The sequence below is a fragment of the Capra hircus genome, chromosome 11, assembly GCF_001704415.2.
Source record: "Capra hircus breed San Clemente chromosome 11, ASM170441v1, whole genome shotgun sequence".
NCBI lineage: Eukaryota > Metazoa > Chordata > Mammalia > Artiodactyla > Bovidae > Capra > Capra hircus.
Window position 1 is genome coordinate 21121402 of NC_030818.1, and position 21381 is coordinate 21142782.

At 44.6% G+C, this 21381-nt stretch overlaps 1 protein-coding gene across 1 annotated transcript in view; it reads left to right on the plus strand.

Annotated features, from left to right (window-relative positions):
• ARHGEF33 (Rho guanine nucleotide exchange factor 33) overlaps positions 1–21381 on the plus strand; it is a 78153-nt gene extending 56772 nt beyond the window's left edge. Inside the window, exons 13-18 of the mRNA XM_018055147.1 lie at positions 341–424; positions 5235–5383; positions 6387–6551; positions 9162–9957; positions 13397–13536; positions 20614–21381. Coding sequence (XP_017910636.1) covers positions 341–424; positions 5235–5383; positions 6387–6551; positions 9162–9957; positions 13397–13536; positions 20614–20743 — 1464 coding nt within the window. The 3' untranslated portion in view covers positions 20744–21381. The remainder of the gene's footprint in view (positions 1–340; positions 425–5234; positions 5384–6386; positions 6552–9161; positions 9958–13396; positions 13537–20613) is intronic.

The following is a 21381-nucleotide window of genomic DNA, read 5'->3' on the forward strand; positions in this document are numbered from 1 at the left end:
GATTACTTGCTGAAGAACCTTAACAAATTTAGTCAACTCAAATCCAGTTTATTGAGTGCTCACTTTGCTAAGATGGTGTTGGAGGGTGGGGAGGAGGAGGGGGTGGTTTGGACAACTGGGTAGATTCTAAAGAAGAATATAACACACTCCTTGTTAGCAAAGAGGCGTCTTCTTGAGCATGTCCCTGAATAAGTAGCCTCTCCAATGACAGATCAATGTTTCATGACACTCTTGATGAAGAAAATGCTCTAGTAAACCCTTGCTACTCTAGTGGAACTGACCTGTTTGCAGCCAGAACTGGAGGCACACTGAAGACTGACTCCACCTTTCTTTCATTCAGGGTGATGAAGAGATTAAGTCTGACATCTACACATTGTTTTTTCATATAGTCCAGCGCATCCCTGAATATCTGATACATCTACAGGTAGGCATGGCTGGTCAAGCCACCAAGCTGATTTTCATGCTAAACAGTTGTTTTGGGCTTCCAATGAAAAGATACCATAAAGGGTTGAGGAATCATTAATATTTCTAGAAAGTGTTTGAATGATTTAGATTTTTATGATTACCCTATCTCCACCTTGTGGTATGAGCTAAAATCTCATCCTCAAAAGTTTTTGGCTGCTGCTGCTAAGTAGCTTCAGTTGTGACCGACTCTGTGCAACCCCATAGACGGCAGCCCACCAGGCTCTGCCGTCCCTGGGATTCTCCAGGCAAGAACACTGGAGTGGGTTGCCATTTCCTTCTCCAATGCAGGAAAGTGAAAAGTGAAAGTGAAGTCACTCAGTCGTGTCCGACTCTTTGCAACCCCATGGACTGCAGCCCACCAAGTTCCTCTGTCCATGGGATTTTCCAGGCAAGAGTACTAGAGTGGGATGCCATTGCCTTCTCCGAAGTTTTTGGCTCATGATGCCAAAAAGGAAATTCTATCTATATTTACCAGCAATCCACACCTATGCTGATCCAGGATATTTCTAGGGCAGCTCCTGCCAGATCCTAGGAACCTATTCAGTTCCTTCCATCTTGGTTCCACAGCCATCTAAATTCACCTCCACTCCCAGCCCTACCCCTTGGGTATCTAAGAAATATCTATACAAGCTCCCCACTTACCTGCTATTCTGACTACTTTCTTTTGACTTGTGTCCAAGGGTCTACCATCCCTTGCTTATGTCTTGGGTCATGAAAGAAGCATGGAGAAGCTGATGAGCTGACATCTTCACACCACTTTCCTATAGGCTTATAACATCTTAGAGGGAGTTGAGTTGAGAGAGACTCATCAACACCACTACCAGTCCCTCTTCTTCCCACTACCCACCTGTTCTGGTTTAACTGATGACTGATTTTTCTAAGGAATTCAATGAAAGTATCTCAGAACTGCTTGGAATTTGTCCCAGGTAGAAGTAGCCCAGTATTATTAAAAACACTTTGAATTGTATGTGGCTTTATATCTTGAAACCATTCTTTCATAATAATTATCTAATTTAATCTTCAACTATCCCATGAAATCTGTATCATTATTAACACTTTAGATAATGGAGAGACAAAGAAGTAATTTGCCCAAGTTAAGATATTTTCTCGGTGGAAAAAATATAGGCTTGAAACCCAGGTCCTGTAAGCAGTGTGTAAGTAAGCAAATAAGAACCTAGACTCTACTTTCTGGCTTGAGTTCAAATCCTGGCTTTGATCTTCACTAGATGTGTGACCAGTGAAGATTATTTAACTTCACTGTGCCTTGATTTCCTTCTTTGTTAAATGGAGGTAAGAATGGTACCTATCTAACTGGGTTGGGGTAAATGTTAAATGAGAAAATAATGTAAAAGACTTAGTGCTTGGCGATGGGAAGCACTCAGGAACTGTTCAGTTCAATTCAGTTCAGTCGCTCAGTTCAGTTCAGTCGCTCGGTCATGTCCGACTCTTTGCAACCCCATGAACCGCAGCATGCCAGGCCTCCCTGTTCATCACCATCTCCCGGAGTTCACTTAGACTCACGTCCATTGAGTCCGTGATGCCATCCAGCCGTCTCATCTTCGGTCGTCCCCTTCTCCTGTCCCCAATCCCTCCCAGCATCAGAGTCTTTTCCAATGAGTCAACTCTTTGCCTGAGGTGGACAAAGTACTGGAGCTTCAGCTTTAGCATCATTCCTTCCAAGGAAATCCCAGGGTTGATCTCCTTCAGAATGGACTGGTTGGATCTCCCTGCAGTCCAAGGGACTCTCAAGAGTCTTCTCCAAGACCACAGTTCAAAAGCATCAATTCTTCGGTGCTCACCTTCTTCACAATCCAACTCTCATATCCATACATGACCACAGGAAAAACCATAGCCTTGACTAGACGGACCTTAGTTGGCAAAGTAATGTCTCTGCTTTTGAATATACTATCTAGGTTGGTCATAACTTTTCTTCCAAGGAGTAAGCGTCTTTTAATTTCATGGCTGCAGTCACCATCTGCAGTGATTTTGGAGCCCGAAAAAATAAAGTCTGACACTGTTTCCACTGTTTCCCCATCTATTTGCCATGAAGTGATGGGACCAGATGCCATGATCTTCATTTTCTGAATGTTGAGCTTTAAGCCAACTTTTTCACTCTCCTCTTTCACTTTCATCAAGAGGTTTTTTAGCTCCTCTTCACTTTCTGCCATAAGGGTGGTGTCATCTGCATATCTGAGGTTATTGATATTTCTCCCGGCAATCTTGATTCCAGCTTGTGTTTCCTCCAGCCCAGCATTTCTCATGATGTACACTGCATAGAAGTTAAATAGGCAGGGTGACAATATACAGCCTTGACACACTCCTTTTCCTATTTGGAACCAGTCTGTTGTTCCATGTCCAGTTCTAACTGTTGCTTCCTGACGTGCATACAGGTTTCTCAAGAGGCAGGTTAGATGGTCTAGTATTCCCATCTCTTTCAGAATTTTCCACAGTTTATTGTGATCCACACAGTCAAAGGCTTTGGCATAGTCAATAAAGCAGAAATAGATGTTTTTCTGGAACTCTCTTGCTTTTTCCATGATCCAGCGGATGTTGGCCATTTGATCTCTGGTTCCTCTGCCAGCTTGAACATCAGGGAGTTCACAGTTCACGTATTGCTGAAGCCTGGCTTGGAGAATTTTGAGCATTACTTTACTAGCATGTGAGATGAGTGCAATTGTGTGGTAGTTTGAGCATTCTTTGGCATTGCCTTTCTTTGGAATTGGAATGAAAACTGATCTTTTCCGGTCCTGTGGCCACTGCTGAGTTTTCCAAATTCGCTCAGTCGTGTCCAGCTCTTTGTGACCCTATGGACTGCAGCACACCAGGCCTCCCTGTCCATCACCAACTTCCAGAGTTTACTCAAACTCATGTCCACTGAGTCGGTGATGCCATCCAACCATCTCATCCTCTCTTGTCCCCTTCTCCTCCTGCCTTCAATCTTTCCCGGCATCAGGGTCTTTTCAAAAGAGTCAGTTATTTGCATCTGGTGGCCAACGTATTGGAGTTTCAGCTTCAGCATTAGTCCTTCCAATGAACACTAAGGATTAATCTCCTTTAGGATGGACTGGTTGGATCTCCTTGCAGTCCAAGAGACTCTCAAGAGTCTTTTCCAACACCACAGTTCAAAGGCATCAGTTCTTTGGTGCTCATCTTTATAGTCCAACTCTCAAATCCACACATGACTACTGGAAAAACCATAGAGTTGACTAGACGGACCTTTGCTGGCAAAGTAATGTCTCTGCTTTTTAATATGCTGTCTAAGTTGGTCATAACGTTTCTTCTAAGGAGTAAACATCTTTTTATTTCATGGCTGCAGTCACCATCTGCAGTGATTTTGGAGCCCCCCAAAGTAAAGTCTGTCACTGTTTCCCCATCTTTTCCAATAAAGTGATGGGACCAGATGCCATGACCTTAGTTTTCTGAATGTTGAACTTTAAGCCAAATTTTTCACTCTTCACTGTCACTTTCATCAAGAGGCTTTTTAGTTCCTCACTTTCTGCCATAAGGGTGGTGTCATCTGCATATCTGAGGTTGATATTTCTCCCGGCAATCTTGATTCCAGCTTGTGTTTCTTCCAGTCCAGCGTTTCTCATGATGTACTCTGCATAGAAGTTAAATAAGCAGGGTGACAATATACAGCTTTGACACACTCCTTTTCCTATTTGGAACCAGTCTGTTGTTCCATGTCCAGTTCTAACTGTTGCTTCCTGACCTGCATACAGATTTCTCAAGAGGCAGATCAGGTGGTCTGGTATTCCCATCTCCTGAAGAATTTTCCACAGTTTATTGTGATCCACACAGTCAAAGGCTTTGGCATAGTCAATAAAACAGAAATAGATGTTTTTCTGGAACTCTCTTGCTTTTTTGATGATCCAGCGGATGTTAGCAATTTGATCTCTGGTTCCTCTGCCTTTTCTAAAACCAGCTTGAACATCTGGAAGTTCACAGTTCATGTACTGTTGAACCCTGGCTTAGAGAACTTTGGGCATTAGTTTACTAGCATGTGAGATGAGCGCAATTGTGTGGTAGTCTGAGCATTCTTTGGCATTGCCTTTCTTTGGGATTGGAATGAAAACTGACCTTTTCCAGTCCTGCGGCCACTGCTGAGTTTTCCCAATTTGCTGGCATATTGAGTGCAGGACTTTCACAGCATCCTCTTTTAGGATTTGAAATAGCTCAACTGGAATTCCATCACCTCCACTAGCTTTTTTCGTAGTGATGCTTCCTAAGCCCCACTTGACTTCACATTCCAGGATGTCTGGCTCTAGGTGAGTAATCATACCATTGTGATTATCTGGGTCATGAAGATCATTTTGTATAGTTCTTCAGTAACTGTTAGCTTTCCCAAACCCAACCAGCATGCATGTTCCACTACAGCACAGCAGGCATTGTAATGGGAGGGGGTGCTAGGCCAGGCTTGATCATAATGTCCCCCTACTTCCAGCCCTGATGCCTGACATTCCCACCATTGGTTAGAGACAATAATTGTTAGAATGGCTCCATTACTTCAGAGATCTAATTAGTAGATCCTTCTAATTTTTCACATGTTCAAATTCAACTCAAACAGGAGCAAAAATGACTGTTATTTTTCTGAGGTGCGATGGACAAAGGGAACAAGTTTGACTTTTCAGTTTGTAATTAAATTGGCCATTGGTATTTTGAGTAAGTGGCTACCAAACTCTCACAGCATATCAAGGCAAGGTACAGAAGAGATAAAACAACTTTTCATTCTAACTCTGCAATGCTGCTTCCTTTTTTCTTCCATCCAGAATGTCCTGAAGTTCACAGAGCAGGAACACCCTGACTATTATCTACTTCTGGTGTGTGTTCAGCGCCTGCGAGTATTTATCTCACACTACACCCTGCTTTTTCAGTGCAATGAGGATTTGCTTATTCAGAAACGGAAAAAGCTCAAGAAGTAAGGTTCTGATGGTGAAGTTCAGAGGGTTGACCAAAGGTTTCTGAGAACAGGGATATACATGGTCAATGTGAGTGTCTGTTGCAAGTAACCACATTGTATGTAAAGTAGCTGAAATGCAGTGGTGGAGGCAGAAGAGAAGAGAGAAGGGAATGGAAGAGAGGTGGCCAGGCTGGCTACAGGAGGGAGGTACTTACTAGCTGGTGGAAATTCCTTTAGAAAAATAAGCAAGTTTGCTGTAATGTTTATGGGGACCTTCTATTATCTCATGTTGCTAACCACCTCAAAAATAGTTATTTCGCTAAACTTGCCTGGTTTAAAATTGCAGTTTAAAGGCCCAAATCTGATTTCTTTCATTAACTCCAGAAGTATTTATTGAGCACCTATGGTATACCAAGTACTGTTCTGCAAACTGAATACACTGCAAAGAACGAAACAGTCAAAAATTTCTGCCACACGGAGCTTACTTTTTAGACCTGGATAGCCAGGTAATAAATAAGATAGATGGTCTCAAGTGCTATGGATAAAAATGAAACAAATAAAGGAAAAGGTGGTGGTTGAACAGATTTCACACCAAGAAGAAATAGGGAGGACTAAGGAAAATCTGGTCTTCAAAGGGAACAGAAGCAACTCATAACAAAGCTTCCTAATAACCTGGATTTTTTCCAACTCATCCCAATCCAATGAGGAAAACAGAATCATTTCTATGGGTGTTTCACATTAGAAGAAGATGCTATCCCCCAAGTCAGGGCTCCTCTAATGGATGACATCTCCCCGTACTCCCCCTACCCCCAAACTCAGTTCAGCCAATTGATCAGCATCCCCACTCCCAACCAGCAATCAGCTTGCACTCTAATATATCAGCAACCTCGTTTGTAGAGAGCCTGGGGAGAGCGAGAACCTCACAGCTGAGATTCAACTGAGAAATGCTGCTTTTCTTGGTATAATCTATATATTCAGAGAGTTGATTTTCCACTGAGAATTATTACCTCCATTCTCTTAGGTCATCCATGGCGAAGCTGTACAAAGGGCTGGCTTCCCAGTGTGCAAACGCCGGGCAAGACGCTTCTCCCACTGCAGGCCCCGAGGCTGTCCGTGACAGTGGGATCCACTCAGAAGAGATGCTGCAACCCTACCCTTCTGCTCCCAGTTCTGGACCTGCTGTCACGTAAGCACCTGTTGCTGTGGAAAGATTAATGACAATGCCCTTGTGTCCCAGGTGGTCTGTATAGGGTAGCAGGCCAGTCTGTGTGGGTTAGCAAACCAGCTTGGATTAGGAGTATGACTTACAGGGCTCCTTCCTCCCTCTCCTATCAGGTCTATATGTGGCAGGCAAACAGCTGACCCAATGTCTGGATCCCAGAGGAAGGCACTTATGTTAAGGAGCAGGCCTAGAGGCTGGAGGTTACTCCCAACAAGGTTACCACACGTAACCATCCCCCACCTACAGCATGAGTCTCTCAGGGTTTGGATGATGACAGAGTGGAAGGGAGTGCCATAAGATGACAGGAAGGCATTTTACAGCTCTCAGAAGAGTGGGGCTTTAATGTCTCCAAGAGATACAGTGGGGGAAAAAAGCTATCCCAGTCAGGGATCAGAGGAAGTCTGGGCTCTGAGGATGAGACATTGGTCTGAGATGATGCAGAATGTTGATTAGCATCTCCCAATTCTCTGTGAAGCTTCTTCAGAAATAGACTTCATGACCTCTGTTCTTTAGCTTCTCTGAAAGCTGTTCCGGGTTGTGAATGGATGTGATCATTGTTAAAGTCTCTGCACACAACCTTGTCAAACACTAAACTGGTTTTTTCATTTAGCAAACTTCTTGATGATCTTTAGAGTAAGGATTAGGCCACATATCTGGAAATCATTTTACCTCTGAAGGATAAGTGGACTTGGGCCACCTCTGAAACTAGGACTTCTGGAAGGATCAGGGAAACCAAAACTCAAAATTTCAAATCCCCACTTTACCAAATATAGACAATTCTCCCCAAACTAAATTCCTTAGACTATAATTTCTGCTTTGGATTTTATTAAGGAAAAATTAGAAATCATGCAAAAAGCTACTTTTCTAATATTATAATGATGTGAGAAGCAGTTGAGCTTATTTCAATTTTTAATCTAGTTTTTAGAATGCAAATTACAATCATGGAAGGAGCAACTGATCAATAACTCAAATCCTGTTTGCTTTTTGCCTTCATGTCTTAAACTGAGAACACTTAGCAGTAAGAGATGGTGGAGAAGGAAATGGCAACCCACACCAGTACTTTTGCCTGGACAATCCCATGGACAGAGGAGCCTGGTAGGCTACAGTCCATGTGGTTGCAAAGAGTTGGATACAACTGAAGCGGCTTAGCACAGCATAGCACATCAGTGAGAGACGGAAGTGCAAATGTGGTCAGGATGGTGAAATTTCACAATCATTCTGAAAATCTGAGACATTAATCTTTCTATACATAAAGTCCAGGATGATTTTCCTACTATAGAGAAAATCCTAGAATATCTGTAGGGAGAGTATACCACACAGAAAAAAATACCTTTCCTGGGAGGGGAGAGAGACAGGAGATGGAATTTTTTTGTGGATCACTTCAGCTTTTTTTTCACTTCAGTTCTTAAGACAATGATAAAACTATCTTCTTTAAAGACTTATACTGCCCAAAAATGAAATCCCTAGAGGTTACACCCAGAGGAAGAACATGGCTGCCATGGCACTCTGTTGGGAAAATAACCAGAAAAGAAATCCGTCTTCCAAGTTAAAAGAAATTCAAGTCAACATCCATATTACTATATTTTCACCTTTGTAAATGTGACACCTAATTTTTATCTTAAGACCATCAGACAAAATAGTGTTACAGTTTACTTCTGCATTCTTTATGCACTTTTTTGTGGCAAAATTTAATATGAATAAATAAACTAACACAATAACTAGTTTGGGTCAGTGTGCAGTAGTCCACTCTCATCTGTCTGGCAATTAAATTCCAGCCAAACTGGCAAGTCACATCCAATCTGATGCGTATGCTATCCAAGCATCCAGTGTGAATTATTCTTTATCCACGACAAAACAAAACAAAATAACTCTCCATGAAATCGGGCATATTCAGAGAGACAGACTTTTCATTTTGGTAATGTTCTTGGGGATGGAAGTTTGAGACGACTTATATAGCATGCTTTCTAGCCACAGGGAATTTTTTAGTTTTTTTATTATGAAAATACCATATACATACAAAAGCAAAATGTACAGTGAACCCCGCATACCATCATCCAGATGTCTTTTTACTTCATCCAGATTTTTTTTTACTGTTTACTTCACCTGGGAATCGTTCTTAAGCAGGAAGATCCTTGAGTTGAACAAAAGTTGTTTCCATGATCTTCTATGACTCTGCTAGGACAAAAAAGGGAGAGAAGAGAGAAAAAGATGTGCCTTGGGGCCTTGACACATGGTGGAGAGGGTCAGCGCTGAGCATCCTTGGCCTACCAGCCATCTCTACACAGTGCCTCTGGGCTCAGACGGGTACTTCCGGGATCCTCTTCACAAACGGTTATTCTCACTCTCCCACTTGGGGGACCAGGGCTCCTGGGGGCTCCTTAATTTGACAAGCCTGTGGCGCTTGGTAGGTAACACACAGAGGCGCCTGGGAGGGCCGGAGAAGAGGGAGCAGACAGTTTGCGTCTAAGCGGTATCTGGTAGGCACTGTGTGGTTCCCAGCCTCGCGCTGCTCGGGGACAGGCGCGCACTAATACACCGTAAGCACACTTCTTTTGTATTGTCTCCCCTTTAAAGACATTTGATGCCCCCAGTGAAGAAAAGCCAACAGCAGCAAAGCTTGATGGAGAGCATGCAGCCCGGGAAGCCCAGTGACTGGGAGATGGAGGGCAGAAAGCACGAGAGGCCAGAGAGCCTCCTGGCGCCGGCGCAGTTCTGTGCCGCCGAGCAGGACGTGAAGGCGCTCGCCGGGCCCCTGCAGGCCATCCCGGAGATGGACTTCGAGCCGTCGCCGGCGGAGCCGCTGGGCAACGTGGAGCGCTCCCTGCGCGCCCCGGCTGAGCTCCTGCCCGACGCCCGCAGCTACGTGCCCGCGGCCTACGAGGAGTTTGAGTATGGCGGCGAGATCTTCGCGCTGCCCGCACCCTACGACGAGGAGCCCTTCCAGGCTCCGGCCCTCTTCGAGAACTGCTCGCCCGCCTCTTCCGAGTCCAGCCTGGACATCTGCTTCCTGCGGCCCGTCAGCTTCGCCATGGAGGCCGAGCGGCCCGAGCACCCGCTGCAGCCGCTGCCCAAGAGCGCCACGTCGCCGGCGGGCAGCAGCGGCGCCTACAAGCTGGAAGCAGCCGCGCAGGCGCACAAAGCCAAGCCGCTGAGCCGCTCGCTCAAGGAGTTCCCGCGCGCGCCGCCGCCCGAGGGCGTGGCCCCGCGCCTCTACAGCACGCGCAGCAGCAGCGGCGGCCGCGCGCCGCTCAAGGCCGAGCGCGCCGCGCAGGCGCACGGCCCAGCCGCCTCCGCTCGCGGCGCGCCCCGGACCTTCTTTCCCCAACAGAGGTCCCAAAGCGAAAAGCAGACCTATTTGGAAGTAAGGAGGGTAAAGTAAAACCAACCCCAAACCCACAGCGCTGGCAACCCCGGGCCTAGATCTTCAGGGGTGCAGCCTGGGCTCACCTAGCGTGGAGGGGAACGCAGACTGGCCAGGCGGGGGCAGCAGAAGATGCTGAGAGCCCGTGTTACTTACAGGCTTGTCCGTCAGTGGTCCTCGGAGGAAAGTGTTAGCTCTCATTTTTCAGGGCCAGGACGCAGGAGCATGCCATACCTATGTATGTGTATGATGACAGAAAGACTAGGACTCCTCTTAGACCTGCTTAAAACACCCCCCGCCCACCACCACCAAGTTAAAAGAGTTACAGGTGTTCTCTGCTTTCCTGCTTAAGCTGTGGCACCTCCCAGATGCAGTTCATATGCAAAACACTTCACAGAAGTCCTAGGCGCTGTGTCTTCTTTGCCTATTAAACGCACCCCTTATTGTTCAAAATATCGAACCCTAGATGCTAGCACTGAACTTCCTGACCTGCACCCTTCTTTATAGCTAGGGAGGAGGCAAGTTGCCCTCTCTTCCTGAGGACTCGAAAAAAGTTCATTTCCACTTGCTTTCCTTTTGCCTGGAAAAGGATGTCATGGTACTTTGCAGACTCCAGTTGGACGAAGACAGCACTAAACTGTCCAGAAAGCATTGACTCACAAACACCTTCTTTGGCCTCTATATGGATGTTTAGTATTTTGATGTTTGATCTTGACTTCTGCAAGCCTTGGGACATTTAAAGAAGTGTTTAAATACATATTCGTGAAAGGACTAATAGTTCCTGAATAAACAATGTCTCCACAAGTGATTGGAACAAAGGCAGTTTCTGATTAAGTAGAGAGTAACAGAGTGGCTCTGAGCTGTGCCCCCATTCTTCCTGTTTAACATTTTAGAAGCAGGGTTAGGATTTATAGGGCAGCACTGTATTGATTGAAACACCTTGAAAGTGACAGTCCAGGACTGTCCTTCACTAAGTGTCCCTTACATCCAGCACTAGGGATCCTTTGCCTCCAGGAGAAAACGATTTTCTACAGGTGTGAGGGCCCTGCGTTCCACCTGTTCCTATTTCTAAAGGAGTGGGAAGAGATTGAAGATCACTGACTCCCTTCATTCATTTTTCAGCAGACCCTAACCGCCTGCCTCACCCCAGGCTCTGTGCTAAACATTGAGGGTTCAGAAATAAATGACATCCAGTCTCTGCTTAGCCCTGAAGGAGTCACATAAACAGAATTATAATAAACCATGGGAGCACATGGGAGGGTCTCTATTTAAACCCTCAGAGAAGTCTTAGATAGTTTGAACGTCTGAATTCAATTTTAAAAGCTGCTTAGCTATTGGCCAAGTGAAGAATGGTGTAGGAAAATATAAAAAAGAAAGCTCATGGGCCTTAAAAAAAAAAAAAAAGCAGGAGTGAGTCTTCTTTTGAATACTTCCCTAGGTGGGAGTGGTGAACATTAGGCCAGAGGAACATGAAGAACCTTGGAGCTTCCAGCCCATCTGGACTCCAGAAATCAAAGTCTGTGTCTGGCTCCTGAAAGGCAGAAATACCTTAGTGTGCCCAGCTAAGGTTGCTGAAGGGCCCGGGATTCTTAGATTTCCTTCTGCCTCTGATTTTCAACTCTGAACTTTATACAGTTCTATTAGGTAAAATTTCTTAGATAAATCAAAGTTAGGCATGTGTCAAAGTTTAAAAGTATAGGGACTTGCCTGGCAGTCGTAGTTGAGACTCCGTGCTTCCAATGCAGGGGAAGGGTGGTGACAGCATGAGTTTGATGAGTTTGATCCCTGGTCAGGAAACTGGATCTCACATGTTGCACAGTATGGCCAAAAAAAAAAAAAAAAAAAAAGTGGATGCAAAAATGAAATATATATATATATATTAAAGTTCATTAACAAGGGAAGTAGAAAATAATAGTGCCAACTCAGAGTGACTTGGAATGGGCAGAGATATACATACAAATCTTTTAACTCCTATAGTATAAGCTGCAAAGAATGCTTTTATTTCATATCCTCATACAAATGTCTTTTTTCCCCTAGTTAATGTGTGAAAAATTGGGAGCTCAACAAATGGTTTTACCAGGCAAAAACCATTAATCAGAGTGAGATGGGGTTTTAGCTGCAAAAGATGAGCCCTTCAAAAGCCCCATCTGTAAAGATAACGGCTCTTTCCTGATGAGGTGTGCAAAGCTCCTAGGGTTCCATCTCCTCAGATGTACTGGATATCTGCCATCCTTGCCCTCTGCTGCTGCTGCTGCTAAGTCGCTTCAGTTGTGGCCAACTCTGTGTGACCCCATAGACAGCAGCCCACCAGGCTCCCCTGTCCCTGGGATTCTCCAGGCAAGAACACTAGAGTGGGTTGCCATTTCCTTCTCCAGTGCATGAAAGTGAAAAATGAAAGTGAAGTCGCTCAATAGTGTCCGACTCTTCGCGACCCCATGGACTGTAGCCCACCAGTTTCCTCTGTCCATGGGATTCTCCAGGCAAGATCCTTGCCCTCAGAGCCAGCCAAACCCTAGTCTTTAGTGTTCTGTCTCTTAGAGTCAAAAAAGAAGACAATATGCTTTAGTGGCAAGAGCACCTGACTGGGAGTCAGGAGATCTGTGTTCTAATCCTGACTCTGCTGCCAAATAGCTGTGTGCTTCTGGACAATTCATTTGGCTTCTCTGCCTCCAGTTTTCTCATCTATGAAATATGACAATCCATACTTTACCTACCTCACAGGGTTGTTGTGAGGATAAGGCCAAATAAGATAAAGTTTGTGAATATGCTTTGTAAAGTGTGAAATGCTACACAAATGCAAGATCTTATCAATATCATGATTCCACAGAAAGATTTTCCTTCAACTATTAGTAGATTTACTTCCTAAAAAGTCCCTAAAAAGCCCACTTCTTAAGATATGGTCTTTGCACGAGTAGTAAATGCTTTACCTGGGAGCTTGTTATAGATGCAGAATTTGGGCTCCACCTGTGACCAGCTGAATCAAAATCTGCATTTTAGCAAGATTCCAAGGTGATTCATATAAACATTAAGTGCAGGTGGGCAAGAACATACCTTAAACTGCTGTTTTCCTAATCTGTGTGCAAAAAGATTGGCTAGGCCTAATTTCAGAGATTCTGATTCAGATAGTCTGGCTTAGGGCTCAGGAGCCTACGTTTAAATGAAAGCCCCAGTTGATCCTGTAGCCCTAGGACCACACTTTCAAAAATGCTACACTCAGCCATCAAAATGTTGATCTCCATTATTTAGTTATGAATCTTAGTAGAATCCCAAAGAATCCCTAGATCTAAGTTTCTTAATTAGCCCAGGTTTGCTTTAGTTGGAATAGGTGCCCGTCATTAGTCTTTTGGGGTGGGAGAGGAAAGTGAGAGGTTAAAAAAATTGTCCCATAGTCAGGATCAATGTTAACTTTGGAAAAGAGTAAAAATACACCCCTCTTTTGTGTTTTCAGGAGATGCATTTAGAAGATGCCACCAGATTCTGTCCAAAGGAAGAAAGAGAAAGCGAGCAAACATCTTTCAGCGATCAAAACCCCAGGCAAGACCAGAAAGGGGGCTTTCGCAGCTCCTTCCGCAAGCTCTTTAAAAAGAAGTGAGTAGCCCTTAGACAAGACAGCATTGTAACTCATTTCCCTGTGGGCTAAGTCTTGAGGTTTTAACAGTAACAAGTAGCCTGGTTTTACACAACTGCTTCAAGCTCAGTGCCTGTACCCAGTAGCCACAATTCCTGCCAGGTGAAAATGTTTCTCATTGTGATCTCCTAGAGTAAAAGCACACTCGGCTCTGTCCTCTGCCGCCTCTGTCTTTTAGCCCTGCCTCCTTGTTCCCAAAGTCCTGTGTCCTGGGAGGAGTGGGCAGAGGAGGTCTCCTGGGAAGTCCCCATGGGCGCGAGGAGTGGGGTTGGGTGTAATGAGTGCACCATCAGAACCTGTGGAAGGTTTTCTCAGGCATCGCAGCTCTTCTGCCTGTAGGGACCTATAGTTATCCTGGTTACTAGTGCATATCTGGGGGATATCTGCCTGTGTTTTCCCTAGAAGAAATGATTGAATGGATTTGGCTTGGGTCCTACTTAAAAATTCACTTTAATGGAGTCTCCGTACTCCGTAGGACGCAAAAGCAAGGCATTTCTTTCCTGTGGTCCTTCTAAGATTCTCAGCCCTTGCTGTGTGGTATCACCCACCTGTCATTTTGGTCAGCACTTACAAGCACTGTTTCACAGACTGGGAGGCACTGGCCAAATGCCAGCATGGAACGTAAGACGAAAGCACTGAGTGTTAGCGTTTGGCAGTGCGGCGACCTCCAGTCCAGCCATCATCCGCCGGGGAGACTGCTGTCTCTTTCTCTACCGTCCTCAGGCCTGTTGTCTCCCTCTTAGAGTTGTTGCCTGGTGCTTTGTTTCCTTTGTTAGAGGAGGTTCTCACAGTGAGCCTTAAACAGCAAGTGCTCCTATTTTAGTGGATGGAAAAGTTACAGGCACTGTTGCTGACTTCATAGTTTGGAGTTCCTGTGTGAGGAAACACAGGGAAATCACTTTCTCCCAATTTAGATAGTGGTCTTGATGGAAGAATTGGGGCAGGCCTGAACTGAGGACTTTTGTGGTCGGTTTGTCTAATTCCTCTCCTAGAGGGAGGGTAGTACTGAGAGTAGCAGGTCTCTCTGATAGTTGGTCCCACCCATTGTTACTGCAAGAAGAGGCAAGGGGGAGCAGCAGTCCTGCAGAGATAGCCCTGTTCCTATTCTAGCCCATTCAGTTTTGCTAGAGTAGCCCCGGTGTGCATAACTGCTGGAGCCCCTTGATTTGGAGGTAATGAGCTGAGAATTGAATCCGTTTCTAGGGCCATAGATTTAGATCTTTCCTGACCCAGCACCTCCTGTCAAGTGTGACAGTGGAGAGACCTGGAGACAGTTCTCCAGCCTGACTTTGGAATGCAGGCTTCTGAATCCTGCTAAGAACTGCAGACTCCTAAGACCACTGCTTGAGCCTTTTATTTTCACTTATTTGTAAACCACTTTTTGCCATTTATAATGACTGTGTGCTGCCTGTTGGAAAGCACCCAGTCATGGATCTGTCACTGGTTCCTTTGCACATTCCCGTTCCAGGACCAGGAACAGTGGATAAGAGAGGAACTTTCTGAAAACGCAGCTGCCTGGAACTGGGGCTGGCTGCCCCATGAGGCAGTGGATTCTCCTAAGGAGTATTTGGATGACCCTGGTCAGGGAGGCTGTGAAAGGGACACCCACAGTGGGTACAGAGATCACTGCCACCCGAGTGCTTTCTAGCTTGAGATTTGCTTGAGATTTGCCTTTGTTGTAGATCAGTCTGGGAGATCACATCTTTTTAATGCTTGAATCAAGAAATCAGTGTGGCCTGGGACCCGTCATTTTAATGACCACATAGTAGGCCAGATTTTATCTTTCTATAGCTTCCCGTAGCCCTTGGTTCAGTGCCAAGGACTTGCTGTGGACTCTCCAAATTTTCATGTTGGATAATAACTTTCAGCCCTCTGGCAGATTTGGGAGATCCTTTCTGGAGGGTCCAATGGATCCCCTTAGTCCTCTCCTACTTTTATCATAGACAAGTCCCTCCTGCCTCAATCCAATTGCCGCCACCACTTGTGGCACTGCCTTCGTATTTAAAATCTGAAGTGTTATACGGATGGAAGTAACGTTGGTGCCATATAGTTGTTGCTCCCTCTGGTCAGCTTTCCTGGCTTATTACATCTTGTGTAGGACTGTGAGTGCTGCTGTGTGATACTTGCTTGTCGCCTTGTATCTGGGGTGCTGTGGTAGGCCCTCTGGAGACTTGGCTTGGGGTAAAGAAGCAGCTTGAGTAGCTTCTCCTGAGTATTTTCATCCAAGAACCTTGGAAAGTTTGTTCCATTTTGCTAAAGTAGAATCAAAGGGCAGGGAGGCCCCAGCATAGGGGGGGCCCCTATGAAAGGTCAGCGGCTCTCAACTCAGACGAGAACACTTGACTCTTCTCATGAATTTAGCATTCTTTGTCATACACATGTGCTGTGTGAGATGCTTGTCTAGGAAACGTGAGTGACTTGGTTGGTCCCAGCTGTTATGTAGGAACTCGCAGACTGAAGCCAGGCATATGTACAGGTACAGGGAGGAACCAGAAAGAGACACTCTGCCCATCCTCCTCCCATGTGTTAGGAGGTCAGGCTGGCAGCAAGCCCTGTGACTTCAAGACATGGTTCATCCTGGGTACTGAAGTCAGGCTAGAGGCTGGCCTCAGAGGTCCAAAACGGATCAGAGCCAGAACAGCTGCCTGTGTCACGCCCGGGGCTCACTGCCTGCCTCCCCGCAGCCCTCTGGAGGCTCGTTCCTGTCTACACTGACACACTTTTTGTATCCATAGGGGCTTGTTTGGCTGGTGGCCCCACACACCCAGAATGCTGCTTCGGGATGAAGCTAGGCATGGAGCCAGATGCAACAGAAAACCTGAGAAAGGGTTCTCTTCCCTCTGAGGCTGGGAGGGCCGAATGCTCATACCCACAAGGATTCAAAAGGGAGAGTCAAGTTGACATCATAAAAAAAAGTCATGAAAAATGCCCAAGATATCTGGGGGAGAGGATGATGCTCTGACCGTTTCTATCTCAGGCACATTCGTCCTGGGTAGATACCAGGTCACATGTCCTTGAGAGCTGCCCAGAATTGGTCAAAATAAAGACGACATATCTTAAAGTTGGAAAACGTTAAGTGATTTAAAAAATTTTAAATGAGGATTCTTAGAAGCCAGGAACAGAACAGACCTCATGTGATAGGTTGATGCTGGACTGAATCCTTGTCCCCCTGCCTTTGAGCAGGATGGAAGGTAGACCATCCCATTGTACAAGCATTGACCTGGAAGCTTTCAAAAACTTAAATCTAGACTGTCCTGAAGTCTGAGACCGATGCTACTTCATCCCTATGTGTGAATCTTACACTTAGGCCAATACATAGTCGTGGTTGGGGGTGTGCATAGCGGAAAAGGGTTCTGTAAGACAGCTTAGGGGCAGGGATGTACATGCTCTTTTTATCCTCAACTCTCGTGGGAGTGGAAGACAAAGCATATGGCATCCAAATGATTAATTCTACTTCCTCACCCGTTTCTTCCTCTTTAGCACTTTGTAATTTACATGCCTCAGAGGGTCTCTTTTCCCAGTCAGCACCCTCCCTCTACCAGTCCCACGGAAATCTCTTCTTTCTTTAATCACACACTGCAGAGAGAGTGCTTCCACAGAGCCCCATATGACTGAGAGTCAAGTGAGTCCGCTTTTATGATGTCCTGCCTTTGCCAGCTGCCCAGCCTGGACTGTGGAGCAGACCATGTCATAGAAAGCACAACTATTAAAGAATCCATTGATAACTGCACCCTCATGTTCTTCTCTGCCTCGGAGCCTGTCTCAAGTTCTTCCTCCGTTCTTACCCACTTTGGGATTCTCTCTCATTTCCCATTTTAATTCCCAGTATAAGTTGAAAATGGAAGGAGATGGCTGAAGAGAAAACGTTTACTTAAACCTGATTATGGATGTTACTCAGAGGGTCATTTGAGATCAATCACTAAGTTAAGGGTCTTCGGTGTTCCAGGTTCTATCAGCAGAAGCTTAAGATCCAGATGTAAGAGTGACCCAGCTACAAGGTTTAGTGCCTAGAACATAGTAACCCCTTAACAAATCTACATCAGATGAGTGCGCTTTTGTCGCCCTGTTGATTGTCAGGACCAGCTGACGTGGCCGACAGGATGGGTGCTCCGCTGCTCCCTTTCTTCTCCATCTGCATGTTCCTGAAGTTTGCAAGGCAGACAGTCTTTCCAGTCAGAAAAGCAACCCTTCTTAGGTCAGAGGCTCCTGCACCACTGATTCCAGCCCTCCTGTTTTCCCCAGCTCCAAATAAACTTTATGGCTTATTGTAGCTAATTGATACTTGCATGACCTACCCAACTTGTGATTTTTTTTTGTCTCTGTCAGTTGAGTGGAAGGAAAGTTAGGACAGGTGTGTTCCCCTCCCATCAAACATTTAGATGGCTGTGTCAGAATGTACTGGCAGCCATCCTAATCTTGCCCAGCAAGTGTTTGCCTGCCTGGCTCTTATGTGTGTTCCTTTGCAGTCAGCCAGAATGGCCCCAGTGACTCAAAAGCCATTTCTATATTATAGAGAAAGGGGATAAAAAGCAAATCCACTAGCTTTTCACCTAGACTCCACAGGTTATTTTTCAGTAATTTAGGTATGCATTACTCTAGAACCTGACAACCACACATTCACAAGGGTCCAAAAGTTGAGGTATTCATATACCATGTAAGCATTAGAAAGAAATCAGCTAAAAATATATTTAAAAGGGTGAAAATTAGCTTCTAGTCATGGCTACAATAGAATACTAGATCTTGAAAATGATTAGCAAGTCATCATTTAGTTGCTGCTAAGTCACTTCAGTCGTGTCCGACTCTGTGCAACCCCATAGATGGCAGCTCACCAGGCTCCCCCGTCCCTGGGATTCTCCAGGCAAGAACACTGGAGTGCGTTGCCATTTCCTTCTCCAATGCATGAAAGTGAAAAGTGAAAGGGAAGTCGCTCAGTCATGTCTGACCCTTAGCATGGACTGCAGCCTACCCGGCTCCTCCGTCCATGGGATTTTCCAGGCAAGAGTACTGGAGTGGGGTGCCATTGCCTTCTCCGACCATTTAGTTAATTGTTAGTTAATATCAAGAAATGAGGAGCCATTCACACACCTGCAGACAGAAAGGTGGTTTGTGAGAAGAGCAGTTAAAAAAGAAAAATACTAAGCTGAGTTTGTGGACTTTGGAAACTAGACAGGGCGATTTTGGCATTTGTTTCAGAAATGGGAACTCAACTGGTGAAGATTTCTGTGGTCCTTGGGGCTGGTGGTGACATCAGAGCTTTCCCATTTCCAGGTAAACATGAAACAGTTGCATGTTGGAACCATCAAAGTGTGACATGGTGGGTTTTGGAGAGATCAGATGAAGCTAAGAGGGGAAATGGAAGGCAAAGATATTAAGTTTTGACAAATGTTTTCTGATGAGAAACTATCATGTGGGGAAACAATTTAGAAGAAACAGTAGCCAGATTCAAATCTTCCTGCCCCTTCGCCCTGCAATGCTTTAGGCATTCTTAGTCTTCTGGATAACAGAAGATACGGGGAAAGAATGACATGGTCAAAAATCTATCTTCCTAATAGTTGGGGCACAAGTGCACCAACCAGGGATGATTTGAACTGGAGGTAGCGGGGAGTTCTGAGAGAAAGCCTGGAGCTTTAGGGTGGGGCCTGAGGAGGTGGTTTCAGGGGAGAATTGCAGGCGGCTTCTGAAAAGGAAAGAGACTTTCAGCCCAGCCAGCCATCATCTTACTTAATGAACACCCAGATGTACTGGGGTTGAGGAGAGAAATTTCTTCCTCTACGTACTGGGATATAGTGGAAAAGGGCTCCTTACTGACCCGATGGAGGAAGTGTGGTAGACAGCTAAGGCCTTCATCTGTGAAACCAAATAACAGGGTCAGAGTTAAAAATAAAAGATCCTATCAATCATCAGGTTTCTAGACATCAGAATTTTAGTCTTTGCGTGGATCTAGATTCTTTCCTTAAATAAGGTAAAGGAATGTTTGTATTCTGCCCAATGATTTCAGTAAATGATAGAGTCATAATTAACTTATCTAATAGCAACAGTGAGGACATGCACAGTGTATCTACGATAGTGAAAGAATGTATCCTTCTTTTGTGGATAGTGGAAGCGTGCCTGACTCTGCCTCGGCATATGGAGAACTTGCTCAGTTGTGTAGGAGCTTTGGACAAAGAACTTCATGTCTAACGTCACTGTCATACACCTTGCATGAGGTCTTTTGATATTGCTTCTTAGTCACTGGGCTAGTTTTTACCCATTCTAGCTCAGAGCTGAAGCTAGCCAAAGGGCCCCAGCCTAGCTTATCAGAGGTTATTTCCAGAAAGCCTCCTCCCTCTAGGGACTTCTGACATGAACAAACTGGAGAAGGTGCAGAGCTGGAATGGATTACCCAACTGGCTTAACCAAGAGAAAGGAAGAATACACCCTCGACTGGGGACTCAATTGGACTGTTTTGAGTTGTTTCTTGATTGGGCTTGGTCTCCTATGTGGTGGTTGAGATAATAGAATCTCCTTAATCTGATTACTGTACTGATTTCTGCATTCTGCCAAATGTAGCATATATGTGTGGTTGGCTTCAATAAATTTTTCATTTAAAAATGAAAACAAGCAAAAGCAAGAGTTTGTAATGTAATGCCCAGATTAAGTAAAGGCCCTTGATAACCTTGGTTGAGAGCAATGAATTCTATCCCTTAAAATCTAAGGGCCTTCTTAATTTGTGTAGTAGTTCCTTGATTGAATTGAAAATAGGATTTATTGAATTTTCTAATCCTTTCTCCCCCATTGACAATGCTATTACATGATTTCTTACACTGTCATACACAATTGTCATAAGTGTCCCCATAAAGAAAGGAAAGGAAAACTCTTTATGTGCACGGCAACTATTAGTTACACATGTCCAGAGTCATGAAATTCAAGGGAAGTAAAAATTATTCCGGATCTAGGAGGCAACTGTTTTACAAATGCAAACAATTTGGTTAGATAAAATATTTGAAAACAATTAAAACCAAATCAACCTGTACTTTATCTGTGTGCTGAGATTTTAGGTCCAGTGGATCAGAATACAGGGAAAAAACTAATGAGAATCCCTCAATGGATCCTTCACCCACCAAACAAGATTTCTTCAGAAACCGACTTGCTCTTGCAAATGAGCTTGACCAAGGAACAGCTGTGTAAAACATACTTAAAGTTGTATTGTCAAGTGGTAAGATGAGGATAAAAAGCTTGTATATATCTGTGTAGGAATATATATATATATTGATGTATAAATCCCTGAGGAAAACTAATATAAATACTTAACATATGAAACTAAATCAACATACAAGACATTGAAGAGATGAAGATTAGTCTGTGGTTGAGAGCTGGCTCTTTGCACAACACTTGGGACAAGGGGCATGAAGACTTCTCACAGCATTACAAAGACACAATAAATTTGGAGGAAAATAAATGCTTGTAAGAAAACTTCCACCTTGAAGTCATTCCCCCAGTATAATATTGAGCATGTTCATATTTAACATGGATGTGAAATTTATGCTTCCGAGGTATTTAGCTTATTCATTTCATCTTAGACTAGTATACACCATGCTAGGGGCCAGTTCTGTCATGCCATATACCTTCCAAAAACCCCAAGGCAATACCTAACATTCCTTAAGGCAAAGCATCAGTTAACACAATTGTATTACGTGTTGCAAATATGAGTTGTGGAAACTTTGTGCTTAAACCATGACACAAAAGGTTCAAAGCTTAAAGACATGTTGATATGCAAATAGGAAAAGAACCTTAAGAGTAGTTTCCTCTTGTTCTATGGTCATGAA